The 21522-nt window shown below is 43.4% G+C and overlaps 1 protein-coding gene and 1 non-coding gene across 2 annotated transcripts; one reads left to right on the forward strand and one right to left on the reverse strand.

The window, feature by feature from the left end:
* The first annotated feature begins 6151 nt into the window (after positions 1-6151).
* Positions 6152-21443, forward strand: LOC121535627 (calsequestrin-1-like). The gene is made up of 11 exons (XM_041842865.2): positions 6152-6544; positions 13846-13939; positions 14653-14753; positions 14917-15028; positions 15180-15253; positions 15361-15491; positions 16161-16206; positions 19613-19667; positions 19792-19892; positions 19997-20071; positions 20440-21443. Exons 1-11 carry the CDS (start codon positions 6308-6310, stop codon positions 20686-20688), a joined length of 1275 nt encoding a protein of 424 aa, XP_041698799.2. The 5' UTR covers positions 6152-6307; the 3' UTR covers positions 20689-21443.
* On the reverse strand, positions 16835-16904 carry trnae-uuc. Its single transcript has one exon. It is a non-coding gene; the product is annotated as a tRNA-Glu (tRNA).
* Positions 21444-21522: the final 79 nt, after the last annotated feature.

A 21522-nucleotide genomic window follows, 5' to 3' on the forward strand; every position in this document is an offset into this window, starting at 1 on the left:
AATACCAGCAACAGTGTGTGAAAACCTTGTGAAGACTTACAGAAAACGTTTGACCTGTGCCATTGCCAACAAAGGGTATATAACAAAGTATTGAGAAACTTTTGTTATTGACCAAACACTTATTTTCCACCATAATTTGCAAATAAATTCATTAAAAATCCTACAATGTGATTTTCTGGATTTTTTTCCCTCATTTTGTCTGTCATAGTTGACGTGTACCTATGATGAAAATTACAGGCCTCTCTCATCTTTTTAAGTGGGAGAACTTGCACAATTGGTGGCTGACTAAATACTTTTTTTCCCCACTGTATGTTATATTTGAGATTCTTCAAATAGCCACCCTTTGCCTTGATGACAGCTTTGCACACTATTGATGGAGAGGTCTTTGAGCGGGTAGGCCTTCCCCGAGAGGAAGAGCAGTTTCGTCTTGTTGAGGTTGAGCTTGAGGTGGTGTGCCGACATCCAAGTTGAGATGTCTGCCAGGCACACAGAGATGCGTGTTACCACCTGGATGTGAGAAGGGGGGAAGGACAAAAGTAGTTGAGTGTCATCTGCATAGCAATGATAGGAGAGACCATGTGAGGATATGACAGAGTCGAGTGAATTGGTGTATAGAGAGAAGAGGAGAGGGCCTAGTACTGAGCCATGGGGGACACCAGTAGTGAGAGTACGTGGTGCAGACACAGATCCTCTCCACGTCACCTTGTAGGAGCGGCCTGCCAGGTAGGATGCAATCCAAGAGTGTGCAGAGCCTGAGACGCCCAGCCCTGAGAGGGTAGAGAGGAGGATCTGATGGTTCATGGTGTCAAAGGCAGCGGATAGATCTTGGAGGATGAGAACAGAAGAGAGAGAGTCAGCTTTGACAGTGCGGAGAGACTCCGTGACACAGAGAAGAGAAGAGCAGTCTCGGTTGAATTACCCATCTTGAAGGCTAACTGGTTAGGGTCAAGAAGATCGTTCTGAAAGAGAAAACAAGTAAGTTGATCAGAAAGAAAAGAAAGAAGGGATAAAGGTCTATAGTTTTTGATGTCAGATGAGTGGAGCGTTGGTTTCTTGAGTCAGAGGGGACGCAGCCAGTTGTCAGGGATGAGTTGATGAGGGAAGTGAGGAATGGGAGAAGGTCTCCAGAGATGGTCTGGAGAAGGGAGGAGGGGATGGGGTCGAGCGGGCAGGTTGTCGGGCAGCCAGACCTCACTAGTCGCAGGATGTCATCTGGAGAAGGGAGAAAGAGGTCAAGGTGTAGGGTAGTTCTGTGTGAGTGAGACCAGTGGACTCAATAGGCTGAGTGAATGAGTAGCGGATGTCGTCAACCTTTTTTTCGAAGTGGTTGACAAAGTCATCCGCAGAGAGGGAGGGGGTGAAGGATTAAGGAGTGAGGAGAAGGTGGAAAATACTTTCCTAGGGTTAGAGGCAGAAGCTTGAAATGTAGAGTGGTAGAAAGTGGCTTTAGCAGCGGATACAGAGGAAGAGAAGGTAGAGAGGAGGGAGTGAAAGGATGATAGGTCCTCCGGAAGTTTAGTTTTCCTCCATTTATGCTCAGCTGCCCGCAGCCCTGTTCTGTAAGCTCGCAATGAGTCACTCAGCCACGGAGCAGGAGGGGAGGGCCGACCCGGCCTGGAGGAAAGGGGACAGTGCGAGTCATAGGATGTGGAAAGGGAGGAGAGTAGGGTCGAAGAGGTAGAATCAGGAGACAGGAGGGAGAAGGATTTAGCAGAAGGGAGAGATGATAGGATAGAAGAGGAGACAGTAGTGGGAGAGAGAGAGCGAAGGTTGTGACGGTGCATGACCATCTGGGTAGGAGCTGAGTGGTTAGGGTTGGAGGAAAGGGAGACAGAAAAGGAAACAATGTAGTAATCAGAGACCTGGAGGGGGGTTGCAGTGAGATTAGTTGGCGAGCATTCTCTAGTAAAGATGAGGTCAAGTGTATTCCCTGTCTTTTGAGTTGGAGGGGATTGGGAAAGGGTGAGGTCAAAAGAGGCAAGAAGGGGAAAGAGAGAGTTGGAAAGAAATGAATCGAAGGCAGACGTTGGGAGGTTGAAGTCGCCAAGTAGAAAGAGCGGTGAGCCATCGTCAGGAAATGAGCTTATCAAGGTGTTAAGCTCATTAAGGAACTCTCCAAAGGCACCTGGTGGGCGATAGATGACAATAATGATAAGCTTGAGTGGACAAGTGACAGTGACAGCAAATGAGGAGATGGACAGGTGAGAGAGGGAGAAAAGAGAAAATCTCCAATTAGGAGAAATTAGTAGACCTGTGCCACCACAGCAATGACCAGATGCTCTCGGACTATGAGAGAAAACATAGTCAGATGAAGAAAGAACAGCTGGAGTAGCAGTGTTCTCTGGGGTGATCCATGTCTCCGTCAGGGCCAAAAAGTTAACAGACTGAATGGCAGCATAGGCTGAGAAGAACTCTGCGTTCTTGACCGCAGATCGGCAGTTCCAAATGCTGCCAGAGACCCGGAATTCCACATGGGTTGTCCACGCAGGGTACACTAAATTAGGATGGTTGCAGCCAAGGGGTGGGGAGCGTCTGTAAAGCCTACAGGGAGAGGTATGAACAGGTATAGTAAACACACACATAGTTGACAAAATGAGATCATCTGAAAATAACTAGGTAAGATACTCAAGTGAGAGAGTGGTGTGGAGCCTTCCTCTCATTCCTTCCTCGAAGAACTTGGCAGAACAACTCGGCAAAACCGTCTTTGTTTCGGCGACGGTCTTAGTTTTGTGACAAAACCGGCTCTGACACGACCGCCGCTGAAACTACAGGGGAGACTGAATAACTAACACTAATTGCTATTTGCCTAGCAGAGGTGAAACCACCCCCTCCAATAAAGCCACTGATTACCAAAACAAGTCACAAATTGACCTGCCCCTTGATCCTGGTTGATGTGTCAACAACTATCTGCAAATTATGAGCAGTCAGCAGTTCACACACCAAGCAGGCCACTTGGAAGACAGGCAGCACTTAAAGTAGATCGTCCTAGCAAGCAAAAAGACAGTACTAGACCACAACAGATAAAGACAAAATAATTATACTTATCACTCCTGGAGGTATCAGGAGTCATCTAGCTATAGAATGAAGCAGGCTATGTCAAATGTCAAAGTCTAAAGGCTATGTCAAATTATCAATCTGTGTGTGTGTGTCAGTGTGTGTTTTCAACCTTTCTTTTAAAATTTGGTTTAAAGCCATTAATATTCTATTGTGATCCACCATATAGAAAATAAGGGTTGTGTAAATCAGTGTGTGAAAGTAAGCTTTTATTATTGCTGACAGCACTTACATTTGAGAAAGAGTAATTCTTATCAATCACATTTACAGTACTTCCGGGTCGGACCCCCTTTGCCACCAGAACAACCTGAATTATTCGGGGCATGGAAACATTGCTCAATTGGTACCAAGGGACCTAACATGTGCCAGGAAAACATATATTCCTCATGTCTTTCAATGTCCATTCATCTTGCCTGTGGTTTAATTTGTGCTTAACCATAATGGTCCGTTAACACTGGCCTGTAGTAGCACAGTTGGTATTGGTTGAAACTCAATATTAAACTCAAATACTTATTTTCCATCATAATTTGCAAATAAATTCATTAAAAATCCTACAATATGATTTTCTGGATTATTTTTTCTCAATTTGTCTGTCATAGTTGACGTGTACCTATGATGAAAATTACAGGCCTCTCTCATCTTTTTAAGTGGGAGAACTTGCACAATTGGTGGCTGACTAAATACTTTTTTTCTCCACTGTAGATAGCTACGTGTGCAGCCAGACGTCAGCTTCAGAACAAACACTGCTAGCGAGCCTACATTTCCTCAACCAAGACCAGCCTTTCACAACACAAACTGTAGCTGCTAAGAAACAGCTACGTAGAATCTAAATCTGGCCAATGCACATCGGCTGTGCATTGCAGTGAGTGTACACATGCTAGCTAGCTAATTATCTAGAGTGTGCAAAGCTGTCATCAAGGCAAAGGGTGGCTATTTGAATAATCTCAAATATAAAATATATTTTGATTTGTTTAACACTTTTTTGGTTACTACATGATTCCATATGTGTTATTTCATAGTTTTGATGTCTTCACTATTATTCTACAATGTAGAAAATAGTAAACATATAGAAAAGCCCTTGAATGAGTAGGTGTGTCCAAACTTTTGACTGTTAGTGTGTGTATATATATATATATATATTTTTTTTTTTTTATCAATTTACATGAACCAATCTTGATCTGTTCCAAATTAATTGCTGACCAAAATAAAGGTTCTGAAACTAAATCCAAGTCTTCAGTTTATGTTGGTTACAATACAATGGTATAGGTTCCAAACATTATATTAAAACATCAATCAATCAAAGCAATCAATGTTATCTTTGTGAAAATATCTGATATAGTTCTATGTTTGAATTGTGTTAAATAAATAAACTTGCTTGCTATGTTCATTTCGAAACAGTTCATATAGGCTTAAAAAGATTAGCGATCCTGAGAGGCTGCTTGGCTCCAAATTACTGCACATATTTGCTGCCGTGCCATATTACACAACTAGAGGCTGCTGTTGCCTAAGAGTAGGCAATGCATTTCAGTTGCATGAGTTTACGCATCAACGACACTTGGCCCATGTAGCTAAAATGTTGTGTTTTTCTCCTGTACAACTAAAACCCAATAAGACACATTAGGATAGGACTACACAGTTGTTTGAAATACATAATGTGTACAAAAGTCATATTGTGTGAGTATTAAAATGACCGCTCCTCACTAAACACTCTCCCTCTCGTTCTCTCAGATACAGTAACACAGAGACAAAGGAAACCTCAATTTTCTACAGTCAACAACACCAGATATGCTTGGCATCTCAGTCCACACTCCCCTTGTCACCCTGTCCCCTTACAGTACACATTCCCCATCTCTACATGCCTCTCCTCCTCATATCCCTCCACAAGAGCCGGTGGTGTGGGGGTGTCTAAATTGGAATTAGCACTGCTTGTCACTGAATACAGAGGGAGAGATCATGTAGCAGACTTTTATTTATAACTCACTTCTCCCCTTTCAATTTGTAAAGTTATCTCACAGGCACACAGACACACTTGCAAGTTAACAAATTCACAGAGCACAAACAAATGAAAATGCTTTCATCATGGTAAAACTATCTGTCGGTTATCATTGAGTGAAGACTGATATCCCCCAGGGCAGGCCAACTGACCTATGTACTGTAAGTCTAGTGAAACCAAACCAGAAGCATCACCCTCACCTCTCGCCCCTGTCACCGTGTGACCTAGTGCCACATTCTAGCCCCGGGCAGTAAACTAGACCAGCACCCCTCCCACACATGTCCCCCATCATCCTAAATCTATTATTTTTCACCAGGATCGGAGCCCATCTAAACTAAATATGGGGAAAGTGTTCCAGATCTCCAGGACTATCCATGACCATCCCCCTGCCCATCATTCCTAGTCTCTCTTCATTTGTCCCTCTATTTAGTGGGCTGTCAATCGATCTCTTGTTCTTTCTCTTTCAAACTCTCCGCCTCTGTCACCCACTGTCCTCTTCTTCACTGAAGGAGAGGTGGGGGCAGTCTGTTATTCCTCTCTTACTCCGCCTTCTTTTAACCCAACACACAAACACGCAGATGCAGACACACCCATGAAAACTAGCGCACACACACACACGCACGCACATGCACACAGGATCTGTGTCCTACTCTCGTCAGCCCTGTCACCTCGACAGCCGCTCTACTCCCCTCCCACCTTCTTTGCCACATTCAGTCACACACACACACATGCACATGCACACACACACACACACACACACAGGCGCAGTCTGGGACCAGACTTCGGCCCTGGCATTTCTAACACACCAGCACATTATTTTCCCTTGAGGCACTCATGAGCCATATAATGATCATTTTGCGCAACAACAAAAAACAAACAAGTTAAACAGGCCCACTGAGCTAAAAATGGACCAGCCCGAAATGCCAGATGGCCAGTCCGCCTCTGCACACACACACACACACACACACACACACACACACACACACACACACACACACACACACACACACACACACACACACACACACACACACACACACACACACCTACATCCATAATTGAACCCACCCCCTCTCGCTCTCTCTGCGCTGTTTCCAGCTCCCCATGTGAGGGGGTTTAATAAGGGGGTCTCAGGAGTTGGTCTTGCTCTGTTCTGGGTGGTGGGGATCGGAAGTCCTTCCTCATTTTCATCAAAATTATTTTTATGTTTATTTTTTTACTCACTGAAACTACAATTAATTTCCAAATAAGTAAGGAAACATGAATTGGAGCTGGGTGCTTATGGCAGTCCTTCTGTCTTGCGGGGGACTGTCATGGGGTGAGGAGGGTTTGGACTTCCCTGAGTACGATGGCATGGACCGGGTCATCGAGCTGACTACCAAGAACTACAAGTCTGTGATGAAGACGCATGATGTGATGGTTCTGTACTACCATGAGCATCCTGGAGCCGACGCCGTTTCCCAGAAACAGTTTGAAATCGAGGAACTGGCCCTGGAGGTGGGTCACGGGGCAAGGAGGACTTGGTCAGGGGACTAGGAGGACTGGGTCAGGGGACTGGGAGGACTGGGTCAGGGAACTGAGAGGACTGGGTCAGGGGACTGGGAGGACTGGGTCAGGGGGGTGGGAGGACTGGGTCAGGGAACTGAGAGGACTGGGTCAGGGGACTGAGAGGACTGGATCAGGGGACTGAGAGGACTGGGTCAGGGGACTGGGAGGACCAGTGGAGGCTGCTGAGGGGAGAACGGCTCATAATAATGGCTGGATCGGAGTGAATGGAATGGCAACAAACCATGTGTTTGATTATTTGATACCATTCCACTGATTCTGCTCCAGCCATTAACACGAGCCCGTCCTCCCCAATTAAGGTCCACCAACCTCCTGTGGGGAGGACTGAGTCAGGGGACTGAGAGGACTGGGTCAGGGGACTGAGAGGACTGGGTCAGGGAACTGGCAGGACTGGGTCAGGGAACTGAGAGGACTGGGTCAGGGGACTGGAAAGACTCGGGCAACTGGGTGGGGGATGGTGAGGAGAGGGGATGGGTAACTGGGAGGTAGAAGTGGGACACAGTGCCTGGGTAGGGATGCACCATCACTGCTATAATTAATCAATTCTTTGAGGCATTATATTGTGTAATTAGTGTGTAGTAAAGGGGCTAAGTGGATACAGACAGTATTTACAGGTAACTAAGTGTTGTTGTTAAGGGTAAGGCAACTCAAATGTGGCCTTTGAAACATGCCACAACAAAGATGATGATTAAATTAAGATGTTCAAGGCAATAGATAAGAAGCAAAAGCTGCAAGGGTCCGACTATTGCATGGATTGGACAGTTCAATGAAATTGAAAGGCTTTTTAGTGCATGAATTTGGTCATCAGGGTAAATGGCTAGAGGCAGACATGAGACAGCAACAGGAATTAATAATCAGCTGATACTATAAATTGCCAATTAAGCGCTACTGTCTGGAGGGGACTGTAGGGGTACTATGTTGACTCACCTGCTGTTCCAAGAATCTCTGGGTTGCTGGAAATATCCCTGGGGTGTATTGTTTTAAGACTGACTCATGGTTTTGTGGTCAGATGAAATGGGAGATGGCAGGGATGGGCATGTCTTTAAGGAATGGTGTGGGGCAGGAATTAGTGCAGCGGCATAAGAAATACTGACAACTGAGACAAAAACATTTGTCACGTGCCTGTGGCATGGAGGGGGTGTGAGACAGAGTTCTTCACAGGCAAAGTGCTGAGTCGTGAGGACACGGGATCCCATCACCAGTCCTGGCAAATGGTCGACAGTACAAATAGCCTATCTCAACAGGTCGAACCATTTATGACTCAAACATGACATGGACAGAAGTAGCAGGACCCCAAGTCATCAGCTCGTTGACTGATCTGATTTACAATCCATAAGAATAATCTCCTCCATCTAACATCTATCAGAAATGTCCTGAATTTCTTGTATTGATTGTAATAGGGTGTGTGGAGTAAATCCACATGTGTGTGTACATGGGCATATGTCCATGTTGATATGTGTGTGTGACCATAGGTGTGTGTGACCATGGGTGTGTGTGTATGTCTGTTTATGTGACCCTGTTCTTTGAAGTACGCCCCTCGCTACATCCATCACACACTCAACTGCACTTTTTCTTCTCCCTGATTTACAACTGGCCTACCTACCAGCCAGCATGCCATCCCAATAACCCCCACACGATAGGCTAAAGGTCAAAGGTTAAAGCTCCATCCTGTCACTCAAGACGTTCAGCTGCAGAACAGTCACGTTCAGCCTGGTGAGAGGGTTACATCCATAGCGTCCTAATTTAGACGTGTCATCACCTCATTTCAACAGCGTCTGATAGAGTTACACCGTAGGTCTGCTTCAGACTACAGTTCCGTACATAGAAGAAAAAAATTCACACATAGAAATAAAATGTGTACATTCTATTTCTCTGGCTACACCACTCTATTGTAAATCCGTTTCTTAGAGAACTTTATAGAAGCTTTTTGATTATTTTTGGCGCCACAGCAAGTGCCAATCTTCATTTTGAATGAACTACATTGTTCAATCTTAAACCCCTGCACTCTCTCACCCTTGAAAGGGAATACCGGTCCTTCATCTCCAGTGAAATCAATAGCCCTCTCAGGAGGCACGAAGGTTATCTCATTCAGCAGTGAAACCCATAGGCCGCCCTGGAAAACCCATAGGCCGCCCTGGATGGCCTGATACTGAGGATGAATGGGTGTGAATGACTGATGGTTTATAAAGCAATATAAATGCTCTTCAGATGGCCAATGAGCTAATCCTCTGAAATCCAGCTCTGCCAGGACTGACCCAACTTCTTAGGACTACAACTCAACCACTTTGGACTACAACTTCCAGGATTCCCTGAAGAGAAACACAACACAGCTCTGATGGCTGAAGAGCTATTTTGGGACTGGTGCCTCTTAAGGAGTTGTATGGTTTTCTTTTTCTTGTACTAATTTAATCAACTGGAAACGAATAATGAACAAATACACCAAAGTCTACGGTAGATAAACACCTCCTTTTGAAAATTATGCCATGTCCAGGTGCCCCAGTTGGAAACAAACACTTCAGGAAACAAACACATCCACTTGCCTGCGTGCATGTGGGTGTGTGTGAGTACGTGTGTGCATGTATGGATGTAGGTGCATGTGTGTGAGAGACATATGTCTACTCAGCAGGGTGTTTTGATTAATGATATATTAATCATCATCTGAGAATGCTTGCCTGCCCCCTCCTCTGTATGTTATGGGACATCGAGGCCTAGCCCAGGAGGTTTGGGCCCCAATACTGCGGTGTCGGCTGACCCGGCTGACTGACAGACGGCTGCAGTACTGTACCTGTCAGCGGATCCTAGAGACTTGAGCGTCACCAGCACCTTGCCAAAATAGTCCATGGTTGGTGTGGCTCTGGGTCTATATTTATCCAGTGCTGCTGTTGTGGATGTTTGTGTATCCTAAAGTGCTGTGTTGCTATTTGAAAGGTAGTAGTGCCATGATATTATGTGAAATTTATGTGCACTCTGCACTCTGTTTTGGTCTATTGCAGAGAGAGAGAGATAGAGAGATAGAGAAAGTATACTACATAGAAATAGAATGAATAGAACAGGCTTGGAACCTCTAACCCTGGCAATTTGACTGGTAACCTGATGGGTACACTCACAGTAGATGCGGTAAAGAGTTACAGTTATTTGACTACCATTACCAATTTCTGTATGCTAGCTATTCTAACCAGCTTATACGAACAGGAGTTAGCATTTAGTCACTTCTTCTTAACCTGAAAAGGGACAACTTCTACATGTTATGCAGCAAAAACAGCTGAATATATCAAAATCTGACTTAAGTAAGCACATTATGGGCCTGTTACAATACATAAATCATGACAGATTTGACGAATATCCACTTTGTCAGATTAGATTTGTTGAATGCGCGGCAATCTGGTCAATGGAACAATCTGGTCAATCTGCGTTCCATTGACTCCTTTACCGCATCTATGGCTGCCTGGTATTGTGATGCAATGATTTCCATGGTAATGTAGAATGTTCATTCAAACAGTGGCGGTCGGTGCCGTTTAAGATTAGGGAAGATATTTTTTTTTATGAGAATGGCCTTATTTCTATTACAGCATATTGGATGACTGTCATTCATATTCCATTCACCCAGCTCAATGTTACATCGATAGGTTTAGGCTACTACATGATACTCAACGTTTCCTTATACCCATCATGAGGTTGCTACAACCTAGCCTATGAATGAAAGTTTATAGCGTACGTGCACAGGTCAAGAGACATTTTAGTAATCAAGGTGACAGATAGTCACACATTCAATACCGTCTTGCACACTCTTGCCTGCATCTAGCTGATCTAGGGTGTAATCATTAGTCCAAACAGTTGCAAACGAGAGTTTCTCTTGGACAAGTTCAGGTATGTTTATCAGCGTTCTGTTCCGTTTGCTTCAGTTTATGAACATTTTTAACAGAATCGGTGGAATGAATACACCCCTGATCACCCCTAACCACACTTCACGTTCATAGCAGCCACATACAAACAGCATGATCTCTTTGCTCATTATATAATTCCTACAATCATGCAGTACTGTGTACAGCAAGCAGTTTAGCAGTTACACCGGCGGGCCCCGGTGGCAATAAATTAATCAAACCAAAAGCTTACCTTGACTTGGAAGAGTTCCAGTGTTGGATAGCCACAACCAGCTAGCTAACATAGCATCCCTCTGTTTGAGCCAGGTGTTTGAGTAGGCTAAACTAACTAGCTAGCTTACTATTTCACAGCGATTTATATGGTACAATGATTCTCTACACTATACTTGCTTGTTTTGTTACAAACTGAAATTAAGCGAACTATTCGAATTTTAACAAGAAGGAAATGGCAGAGCGACTTCTACCTAGTGCATCTTTAATTGAAAGTGAAAACGAAATATAGCTAGCTCTCTCTCTCTCTCTCTCTTGCTTCTCCTTCATTTTGAATACATGTATTTGTTCAAAACTGTTCAACTATTGTCTTTCTCTCTATTTGAGTCAACTACTCATCACATTTTATGCACTGCAGTGCTAGCTAGCTGTAGCTTATGCTTTCAGTAGTAGATTCATTCTCTGATCCTTTGATTGGGTGGACAACATGTCAGTTCATGCTGCAAGAACTCTGATAGGTTGGAGGACGTTCTCCGGAAGTTGTCCATTACTGTGTAAGTCTATGGAAGGTGGTGAGATCCATGAGCCTCCTAGGTTTTGTATTGAAGTCAAAATACCCAGAGGAGGACGGAAACTAGCTGTCCTCCGGCTACACCATGGTGCCACCTTCATTGCAAAACAGTGTGTTTAATCAATTATTTGGTGACATGTGAATATGTTAGTATGGTTTTATCTAAAAAGGATAACTTTTTTAATGTTTCACTATTTTTATGAAATTCACTGAGGAGGATGGTACTACCCTTCCTCCTCTGAGGAGCCTCCACTGCATTCAAATTACGCTAACTGATGTGGCTTTTTGCAATGGAATGTATTTTTTTGTAGTGTCGGTTGAGTTGATTCAACAAATCACAGCACAGATTGATGGGCACACTTCTTCCTGCTTTGCTGTTATGGGTACACTCGCAATGGCTAATCAAAAGGGGACCATCGCGCTCTCCCAGAAGCTTGGCTGGTGCGTAAAATCAGCAAATTCAGACAAACAAAAGGTGTAATGGGTCCTCACTCAAAAAGACGTCTCATAAAGCTTACTTCATTTGTTGTATTATTTTCACTGCATCAGGGATAGCGGACACAGCCATTCGGCTTTGCAGCTTTCTTCAGTGTGTAGGTACAATTTCCTTTTAATTCCAAACAGCATTTGTAGGGAACAACCGATGAGACTGTTATACAACACTGTCCATATCAGATTTTACATATCGTTTATAAGTCAGTCCCACATATTTATGAACGGCTGAGCCTGATGTCCTTTGTGGTGGGCTATCTCATGAATTGATATAATGTATCAAAGAGAGCAAACACCTAAGTCAATTGATTCATGAATTGCCCTTCGTGCCTGCACCCATCCCTATAATTCTGTATTTATTTGTGACTAAGTTGTATACTAGTAGACCAGAAAAGCTACATTCCTGATTGACAGATGAGTGGCAACCCTGATTAGAAGCACCTGCTATACTTGCAATGGCTGCCAGTCCACCCATTATGCCAACGTCGACTTGAATGGGGACGCCCCTTAATTCTATTTCTAAGGTATAATCTAGGTCAGGCAATGAGATAGATGAGGAGAGCGTGTCATCTCATTTAGATGTACAGTATGTGCTCCTCCCTCTTCCCTTCCCTGATTTGTCATGAAGCGAACTCTCCCCTTGCACTCAGGCAAGAAACCTGCCCGCTTCACAACTCATGCCCCCAAACAGCAACCTTATATAGGTGTAGTAGTCTGTTTGGCTAAAAGCCTTTAGCTGAGTTTAGCTCTCAATCTGTCTAACAGGCCGTTCTAGAACCGGACCTCTTCATATGAATACCCCTCCCCCCATGAAAAATATGGACAGATAACTCACTGGACACAGACGTCAGTTCAACGTGTAGTTTTGATTGATATTTGATTGAGTTGTCATCTAACGTGAATTAAAAGTGAAAACAACAAAAAATCTAACCATGTAACTGAATTTAGATTGGGTGAAATAAAATTACTAAAAGTCCCTAAATTTATGTGTGTTGATGACTTTTTGCAAATTTAATCAGTTTTCCACGTTGATTCAACGTCATCAGACTGAATATTTTTATTGAAATGACATGGAAACAATGTTGTTTGAACCAGTTTGTACCCAGTGGGAAGTGTCTACAGGGGAAAACCTATTTATCTGACCAGTAAATAGTGGGGACTTTAGCTGAAAATCAGCTTTCCTGGGACAGCCTGCTATTATACTATTATAACACAGTATAATAATTAACCTCTGATATTTGGGCCGCTGTTTTACAGTTATTCACAAATAAACATTTCCCCAAAAGGTACATAAAATCAAACTGCACACCAAGACATAAAGCAAGGACGACTATTGCTTGCATCCCGCAGTTACTGGCTAGGATCTCTAGGCCATCAGTGCCAGCTATCATCATTGCCATGGTGTGGAACATGACAGCCTGGTTATGGGATATTGCTATGCAATACAAGTAACTGCACAGTAGCACTGATAGATTATCCTTCATGTCAGTCTGTGTGTCTCTGTGTGTATGTTTGGGTGCCTGCACCTCTTTGATGACGTGATAGAAGAGATCTGTGAAAGCAGGGTTGCACCTGTTGCTATCCAAGCACCCAGTTACCCCAACGCAGTCAGCAGAACTGTTATCCCACCCCCTCAGTATGCAGGCCGCGGATGTGGCAACATCGTTGGTTGAGCCGGTTGTCAGTCATAAGGGTCAAGTTTCGCACAGATTTAGAAAGTGCATGAACAGCGCTCTGAGTCCCAGGCTTTTATGGTGGAGGAACTGGAGGAAAATATGTGTGAAATAAGACAACTACATTTCTGTTTGCTTTAGTGTGTACACAGTGCACTGAGAATGACACCTGTCCCTCCAGCAAACCCACAAAGCTGAGGGTGAAGTGAATGCATATCAATTTCCTTACAGAACAATTTCCTTACATTGTTCCATACCATTTCCTTACAGAATACTCATAAATTAAAAACAAACTTCCCATGTCCCTATAAGTTGTCCGTACATTATACAGAGGATATTCCTGCTCAGGCATAAAGGTGCCACTGTATGTTTTCAGTTATGTGAAAGTGTTTTTTTTTTTCACAGCTTGCAGCTCAGGTCCTTGATGACCTTGACGATGAGGATATTGGATTTGGCCTTGTTGATGAGAAGAAGGGCAGTGTTGTTGCTAAGAAACTAGGTAAATACGCACTGAAATAGACACTATTACCGATATTCAAGATTCATAGGATTATTTATAGTTCTGAGGTCAGTTATGGTGAAATTGTCACCATCTTTCAACATGATCCATTTGTCAAAGTGTCACAATCAAATCTAGACATCACCACTGACCAGGTATGTGCTCAGTGGAGTAAACTGCCTGACCGGTCTCACTGGATGCATCTCAATAGTCCTAAGTGGATTCCTCTCCTTGTCTTGCCTCCTTCATCTGCAACTCTCAGTGTAGATAATTCCCCCTGTGGAGGGCGCTGCAGAACACTATTTCACATTTCTACTTGTTTATGTGCACGAGCTGCTGTGCGGGTCACACATCAACAGGCTGCTGACTAAGATACCTCACTCTTTTGATGATAGTTTTGCAGAGTACTGTTTTTCAAAAAGGGTATTTTGAAGGAAGGGGGCACTGAGACTTACACTATCCCAGAATCAGGAAATATATTATAGGAGAAAGCAATATGGTGGACGCCCATTGCCCACTGAGACATCACCTTTTTAATTCTCTCACCTCAGTGATGATGAAGTAAAGGAAACTGGGAGAAGAAGCCACTAGACTTTTGAGAGGCACCCGTTGTCAGTGTGCTAAGGCAGCCCATGAGCAAGCCTGACCTCTAGTGGATTCAAGGGTATGACTGGATATGTAAGCCCCGAGTAGAAATTATGTTGTCTCCTCAGGACTTGAGGAGGCCGACAGCATCTACATCTTCACCGAGAACGAGATCATTGAGTACGATGGGGAGCTTGCTGCAGACACAATTGTGGAGTTCATCTATGATGTATGTTAAAATAATGTAATCTATTTATGCTCTCTTCTACCTGGCTGCAATTTGTAGGAAACTGGCTATTTATCCACCACTGATATATTTTGTACTGTTTCTTTCTCTTTCCCTGTACTATGATCTCCCTCCCCCCATCCATCTTTCTTTTACTCTGTTCAAGGTTCTTGAAGACCCAGTTGAGATCATTGAGAACGATCTGGAGGTTAAAGGTTTCCATAACATTGAGGAGGACATAAAACTGGTGGGCTACTTTAAGAGTGAAAAGTCTGAACGTAAGAATATATAATGTATATTTTAACATTTTAATTTCTATATTTGTACTGTATAGTACATGTTATGGATAAAACAGTGTATTCACAGTGTATTTGTCAACTAAAAATCTAGATTTTACTAAGGTCTTAACAGATACCTGTAACATTTCAGATTATTTGGCCTATGTGGACGCGGCTGAGGAGTTCCACCCACACATTAAGTTCTTCGCTACATTCACTCCCAAGGTGAACAACCTTACCCACTAACAACTACATCCTCAAAATTACACCGGAGCTCTACTCTCCTTTAAAAGTAGCCCATTACTCCTTCAGTCCAATCCTCTGTGTTCCAGGTTGCCAAGGATCTGGGCCTGAAGGTAAATGAGGTGGACTTCTATGAACCCTTCATAGATGAACCCATAGTCATCCCTGGAAAACCCTACACAGAGGAGGAGCTTGTCGAGTACATCGAGGATCACGACAGGTGAGATTCATGGCCATAGTGGCCAGAATGGCACAATACATAATGAGAAGGGTCAGGTGTTCTTTCCTGGCTTAGTGATTTGACCTGGAAAAACTCCAGGCCCTATAACTAGGTGTAAAGGGAATTTTCAGTTGAACCAAAAGGAGAACAGTCGTTGATAATATCAATCAAAATAAACAGTTGCAACAGGGAGACACCTCCAGAAAAAATGTCTAATCGGGCCTCTTGGAGATGGGCCCCTTTACATTCTAATCGAACTGTACTAAATGTTCTCTAAACATCAGCCCAAGAGGCTTGTACAAAGTCAAAACAAATGACAGTGACTTTGCCAGCTGCTACAGAATCACACAGTGTTCATAATGTCATCAATACAATAATAATCAGTGTGTCCTCGGTCCTTGTACCTTGAGTAGCTCCGGCGTCAATCCCTATCAAACGATATGAGAACAATCCATAACAGTCAGTAACAAGTCTAGTGACCATCAACCCATACACAAATGAGTGTTGCAAATCATGTGTATTACAGAAAGGGAAAACATATAAATATGCTAAGCATTGTGTTAATTACTCTTAACTGACTATTCCCATTACAGTAGGACTCAAAGTTTAAAAAGTGTAACCTTCCTCAATGAACAATAAATAAATATCTGGTGTCCCATTTCTTTATAGACCAACCCTGAGGAAGATGGAGCCAGATAACATGTATGAGATCTGGGTAAGCTATACCAACTATTCCCATAAAAATCATCCTACAAAACAAAATGGATGATGTCTTCTTAGTAAGCATACCTCCCCAATTTGTATTGTTATCCAGCTAAGTATACTGAAAAAAAATATAAATGCAACATGCTGAACAAAAATATAAACGCAACATGGAACAATTTCAAAGATTTTACTGAGTTACAGTTCATATAAGGAAATCAGTCAATTTAAATAAATTAATTAGGCCCTAATATATGGATTTCACATGACTGGGCATAGGCCCACCCACTGGGGAGCCAGGCTCAGCCAATCACAATAAGTTTTTCCCCACAAAAGGGCTTTATTACAGACAAGCCGGATGTGGAGGTCCTGGGCTGGCGTGGTTACACGTGGTCTGCAGTTGTGAGGCCGGTTGGACGTGATGCCAAATTCTCTAAAACGACGTTGGAGGCAGTATATGGTAGAGAAAGTCACATTGAATTATCTGGCAACAGCTCTAGTGGACATTCCTGCAGTCAGTATGCCAATTGCATGCTCTCTCAAAACATTTTACATTTTAGTCATTTAGCAGACGCTCTTATCCTGAGCAACTTACAGTTAGTGAGTGAGTGCATACATTATTTTTATTTTATTTTTCATACTGGCCCCCGTGGGAATCGAACCCACAACCCTGGCGTTGAAAACGCCATGCTCTACCAACTGAGCTACATCAAAACTTGAGACATCTGTGGCATTGTGTTGTGTGACAAAACTGCATATTTTAAAATTGCATTTTATTGTCCCCAGCACAAGGTGCACCTGTGTAATCAAATTAAATCAAATCATATTTTATTGGCCACATGCGCCGAATACAACAGGTGCAGACATTACAGTGAAATGCTTACTTACAGCCCTTAACCAACAGTGCATTTATTTTTAACAAAAAAGTAAAAATAAAACAACAACAAAAAAAGTGTTGAGAAAAAAAGAGCAGAAGTAAAATAAAATAACAGTAGGGAGGCTATATATACAGGGGGGTACCGGTGCAGAGTCAATGTGCGGGGGCACCGGCTAGTTGAGGTAGTTGAAGTAATATGTACATGTGGGTAGAGTTAAAGTGACTATGCATAAATAATTAACAGAGTAGCAGCAGCGTAAAAGGATGGGGTGGGGGGGCAGTGCAAATAGTCCGGGTAGCCATGATTAGCTGTTCAGGAGTCTTATGGCTTGGGGGTAGAAGCTGTTGAGAAGTCTTTTGGACCTAGACATGGCACTCTGGTACCGCTTGCCGTGCGGTAGCAGAGAGAACAGTCTATGACTAGGGTGGCTGGAGTCTTTGACAATTTTGAGGGCCTTCCTCTGACACCGCCTGGTATAGAGGTCCTGGATGGCAGGAAGCTTGGCCCCAGTGATGTACTGGGCCGTACGCACTACCCTCTGTAGTGCCTTGCGGTCGGAGGCCAAGCAGTTGCCATACCAGGCGGTGATGCAACCAGTCAGGATGCTCGATGGTGCAGCTGTAGAATTTTTTGAGGATCTGAGGACCCATGCCAAATCTTTTCAGTCTCCTGAGGGGGAATAGGCTTTGTCGTGCCCTCTTCACGACTGTCTTGGTGTGTTTGGACCATGATAGTTCGTTGGTGATGTGGACACCAAGGAACTTGAAGCTCTCAACCTGTTCCACTACAGCCCTGTCGATGAGAATGGGGGCGTGCTCAGTCCTCTTTTTTTTTCCTGTAGTCCACAATCATCTCCTTTGTCTTGGTCACGTTGAGGGAGAGGTTGTTGTCCTGGCACCACACGGCCAGGTCTCTGACCTCCCTCCCTATAGGCTGTCTCATCGTTGTCGGTGACCAGGCCTACCACTGTTGTGTCGTCGGCAAACTTAATGATGGTGTTGGAGTCGTGCCTGGCCATGCAGTCATGGGTGAACAGGGAGTACAGGGAGGGGGACTGAGCACGCACCCCTGAGGGGCCCCCGTGTTGAGGAACAGTGTGGCAGATGTGTTGTTACCTACCCTTACCACCTGGGGCGGCCCGTCAGGAAGTCCAGGATCCAGTTGCAGAGGGAGGTGTTTAGTCCCAGGATCTTTAGCTTAGTGATGAGCTTTGAGGGCACTATGGTGTTGAATGCTGAGCTGTAGTCAATGAATAGCATTCTCACGTAGGTGTTCCTCTTGTCCAGGTGGGAAAGGGCAGTGTGGAGTGCAATAGAGATTGCATCATCTGTGGATCTGTTGGGGCGGTATGCAAATTGGAGTGGGTCTAGGGTTTCTGGGATAATGCTGTTGATGTGAGCCATGACCAGCCTTTCAAAGCACTTCATGGCTACAGACGTCAGTGCTACGGGTCGGTAGTCATTTAGGCAGGTTATCGTAGAGTCCTTGGGCACGGGGACTATGGTGGTCTGCTTGAAACATGTTGGTATTACAGACTCAGTCAGGGACATGTTGAAAATGTCCGTGAAGACACTTGCCAGTTGGTCAGCACATGCTCGGAGTACACGTCCTGGTAATCCGTCTGGCCCTGCGGCCTTGTGAATGTTGACCTGCTTAAAAGTCTTACTCACATCGGCTACGGAGAGCGTGATCACATAGTCATCCGGAACAGCTGGTGCTCTCATGCATGCTTCAGTGTTGCTTGCCTCGAAGCGAGCATAGAAGTGGTTTAGCTCGTCTGGTAGGCTTGTGTCACTGGGCAGCTCGCGGCTGTGCTTCCCTTTGTAGTCTGTAATAGTTTTTCAAGCCCTGCCACATCCGGCGGCGTCAGAGCCAGTGTAGTACGATTCAATCTTAGTCCTGTATTGACTCTTTGCCTGTTTGATGGTTCGTCGGAGGGCATAGTGGGATTTCTTATAAGCGTCCGGGTTAGAGTCCCGCTCCTTGAAAGCGGCAGCTCTACCCTTTAGCTCAGTGCGGATGTTTCCTGTAATCCATGGCTTCTGGTTGGGGTATGTACGTACGGTCACTGTGGGGACGACATCATCGATGCACTTATTGATGAAGCCAGTGACTGATGTGGTGTACTCCTCAATGCTATCTGAAGAATCCTGGAACATGTTCCAGTCTGTGCTAGCAAAACAGTCCTGTAGCTTAAACATGAAGCTGTTTAATCAGCTTCATGATATGCCACACCTGTCAGGTGGATGGATTTTCTTGGCAAAGGAGAAATGCTCACTAACAGGGATGTACACAAACTTGTGCACAACATTTGAGAGAAATACACTATTTGTGCGTATGGAACATTTCTGGGATTATTTTTTTTTAGCTCATGAAACATGGGACCAACACTTTACATGTTGTGTTTATATTTTTGTTCAGCGTATTTATGTGGCCTAAATGTGCAGACACGGATGGAAATACACTTGTAGGTAGTCTATATTCCCCATTTCAGTTTTCTTACCTGGTGTTAGCGTGTTTAAGGAGTCTGTCTTTTCTTAGGAGGATGACATCGATGGCGAGCACATCATTGCATTCGCAGAGGAGGATGATCCAGGTACATAACTAAAGGGGCGGCTAATGAGTCTATAGGACTGGGTGGGGGAGGAAGGAAACATTGTCAGCTAGATGGATTTCATAAGGCTTTATGTACATTTGACCCTTGACCTTTGACTTCCCAGATGGTTTTGAGTTCCTGGAAATCCTAAAGGAAGTAGCAGAGGAGCACAATGATAATCCCAACCTCAGCATTGTCTGGATTGACCCAGATGACTTCCCCTTGGTAAAATCATGGTCATTGCTGGTCACTTATCAATACAATTTCCCACATATATGAGATTCTGATTGCTGTTGATTTCTTCCTGGAATATTTTCCTTCCTCTTTAGCTTGTCCCATACTGGGAGAAGACCTTTGGAATTGACCTGGGCTCTCCCCAGATTGGTGTTGTGGATGTTGAAGATGTGAGTAATGTTGCTGTCATGTATGAGGAGTCATGAGGTTCTACACATAGAAATAGAATGAATAGAACGGGCTTGGAACCTCTAACCCTGGCAATTTGACTTGTAAACTCATGCGTACACTCAATGTATTTTTTGTAATGTCAATGTATTGTTCAGTTGATTCAACAAATCACAGCACAGAATGATGGGTACACTTCCTGCTTTGATTCTATGGGTACACTCGCAATGGCATCAAGTCCACCCATTATGTTTTCATTGACTTGAATGGGGATGCCCGTTCTATTCATTCTATTTCTATAGTCTCATTAGCATTAAAAAACATTCAATAGTCTATCTTTGGCGCTGAATTGGTTTTTGTCTCTCTATAGGCCGACAGCGTATGGATGGAGATCGACAATGATGACGACCTACCAAGCGCAGATGAGCTTGAGGAATGGATTGAAGATGTTCTTTCAGATGAAATTGATCCAGATGATGATGATGATGATGATGATGATGATGACGACGATGATGATGATGATGATGAAGACGATGACGACGATGACGACGACGATGATGATGATGATGATGATGATGATGATGATGATGATGATGATGATGATGATGATGATGAGTAAATTGTTGGTCATCATTTCACTGGCCTATGTCTAAATCTGGCCAATATAATATAATTTGGCCAATCAACATCATCCCCTTCCTCAAGTCTTCCTTGTCCTCTGTTGTAACAAGTCATTAAGTTAAATATGTCCGCTCATATGGACATCCTTATGTTTTCAACATTCTTGCTCAGAGCATCTTGACAAAATGTTAGATTTTTTTCACTTTGCTTTGAATCCATAAAAGACAGTACTTTCTCAGAGCCCCATTTTTTATTTACACCTGTAACTTTTTGAACAATTTGAAAAGGATATAAAAAATGTATTTTGAAAATATTATGTACACAATTTACACTATTGGATATTCACTAGCACTTAATCTTAAAACATCTGATGCTTCTGATTTTTATATTTCAAACAAATAGAGGGGTTACTCTGTTGATGCATTTTAAGTCTGAGTCCATCTGTAAACTTGTTTTCTTTTTGTTTTATTTTCTCCATATTAAATGTTCGCCCATCTCCCAACTTGTCAAATCCAAGGGTGCAAGCAGGCTTTTCCTACGTACAGTTCATTGGTCATACCAACCTACTCTGTTGAATTATTGTAACTTTAGTTGGTAAGCTTTTTTTCTTCTTGTGCACTGAAAAGTGCTTTAAATCACATGGATGTTTTCTACTGACAAAGAAATATAACAACAACAGTATTCTTTTTTTTTTTAACAAGAAAACTTAAACATACTGTAAAGGCTTAAAATAAATGACAGCTTGGAAAAAGATTTTAAAGCGACTTGTGTTCTGGATTATTTTGTGTGTGTGTACCATAAAACTCATAAGATAATAGCAATAAATATGTCT

The sequence above is a fragment of the Coregonus clupeaformis genome, chromosome 21 (assembly GCF_020615455.1).
Source record: "Coregonus clupeaformis isolate EN_2021a chromosome 21, ASM2061545v1, whole genome shotgun sequence".
Classification (NCBI taxonomy): Eukaryota; Metazoa; Chordata; class Actinopteri; order Salmoniformes; family Salmonidae; genus Coregonus; species Coregonus clupeaformis.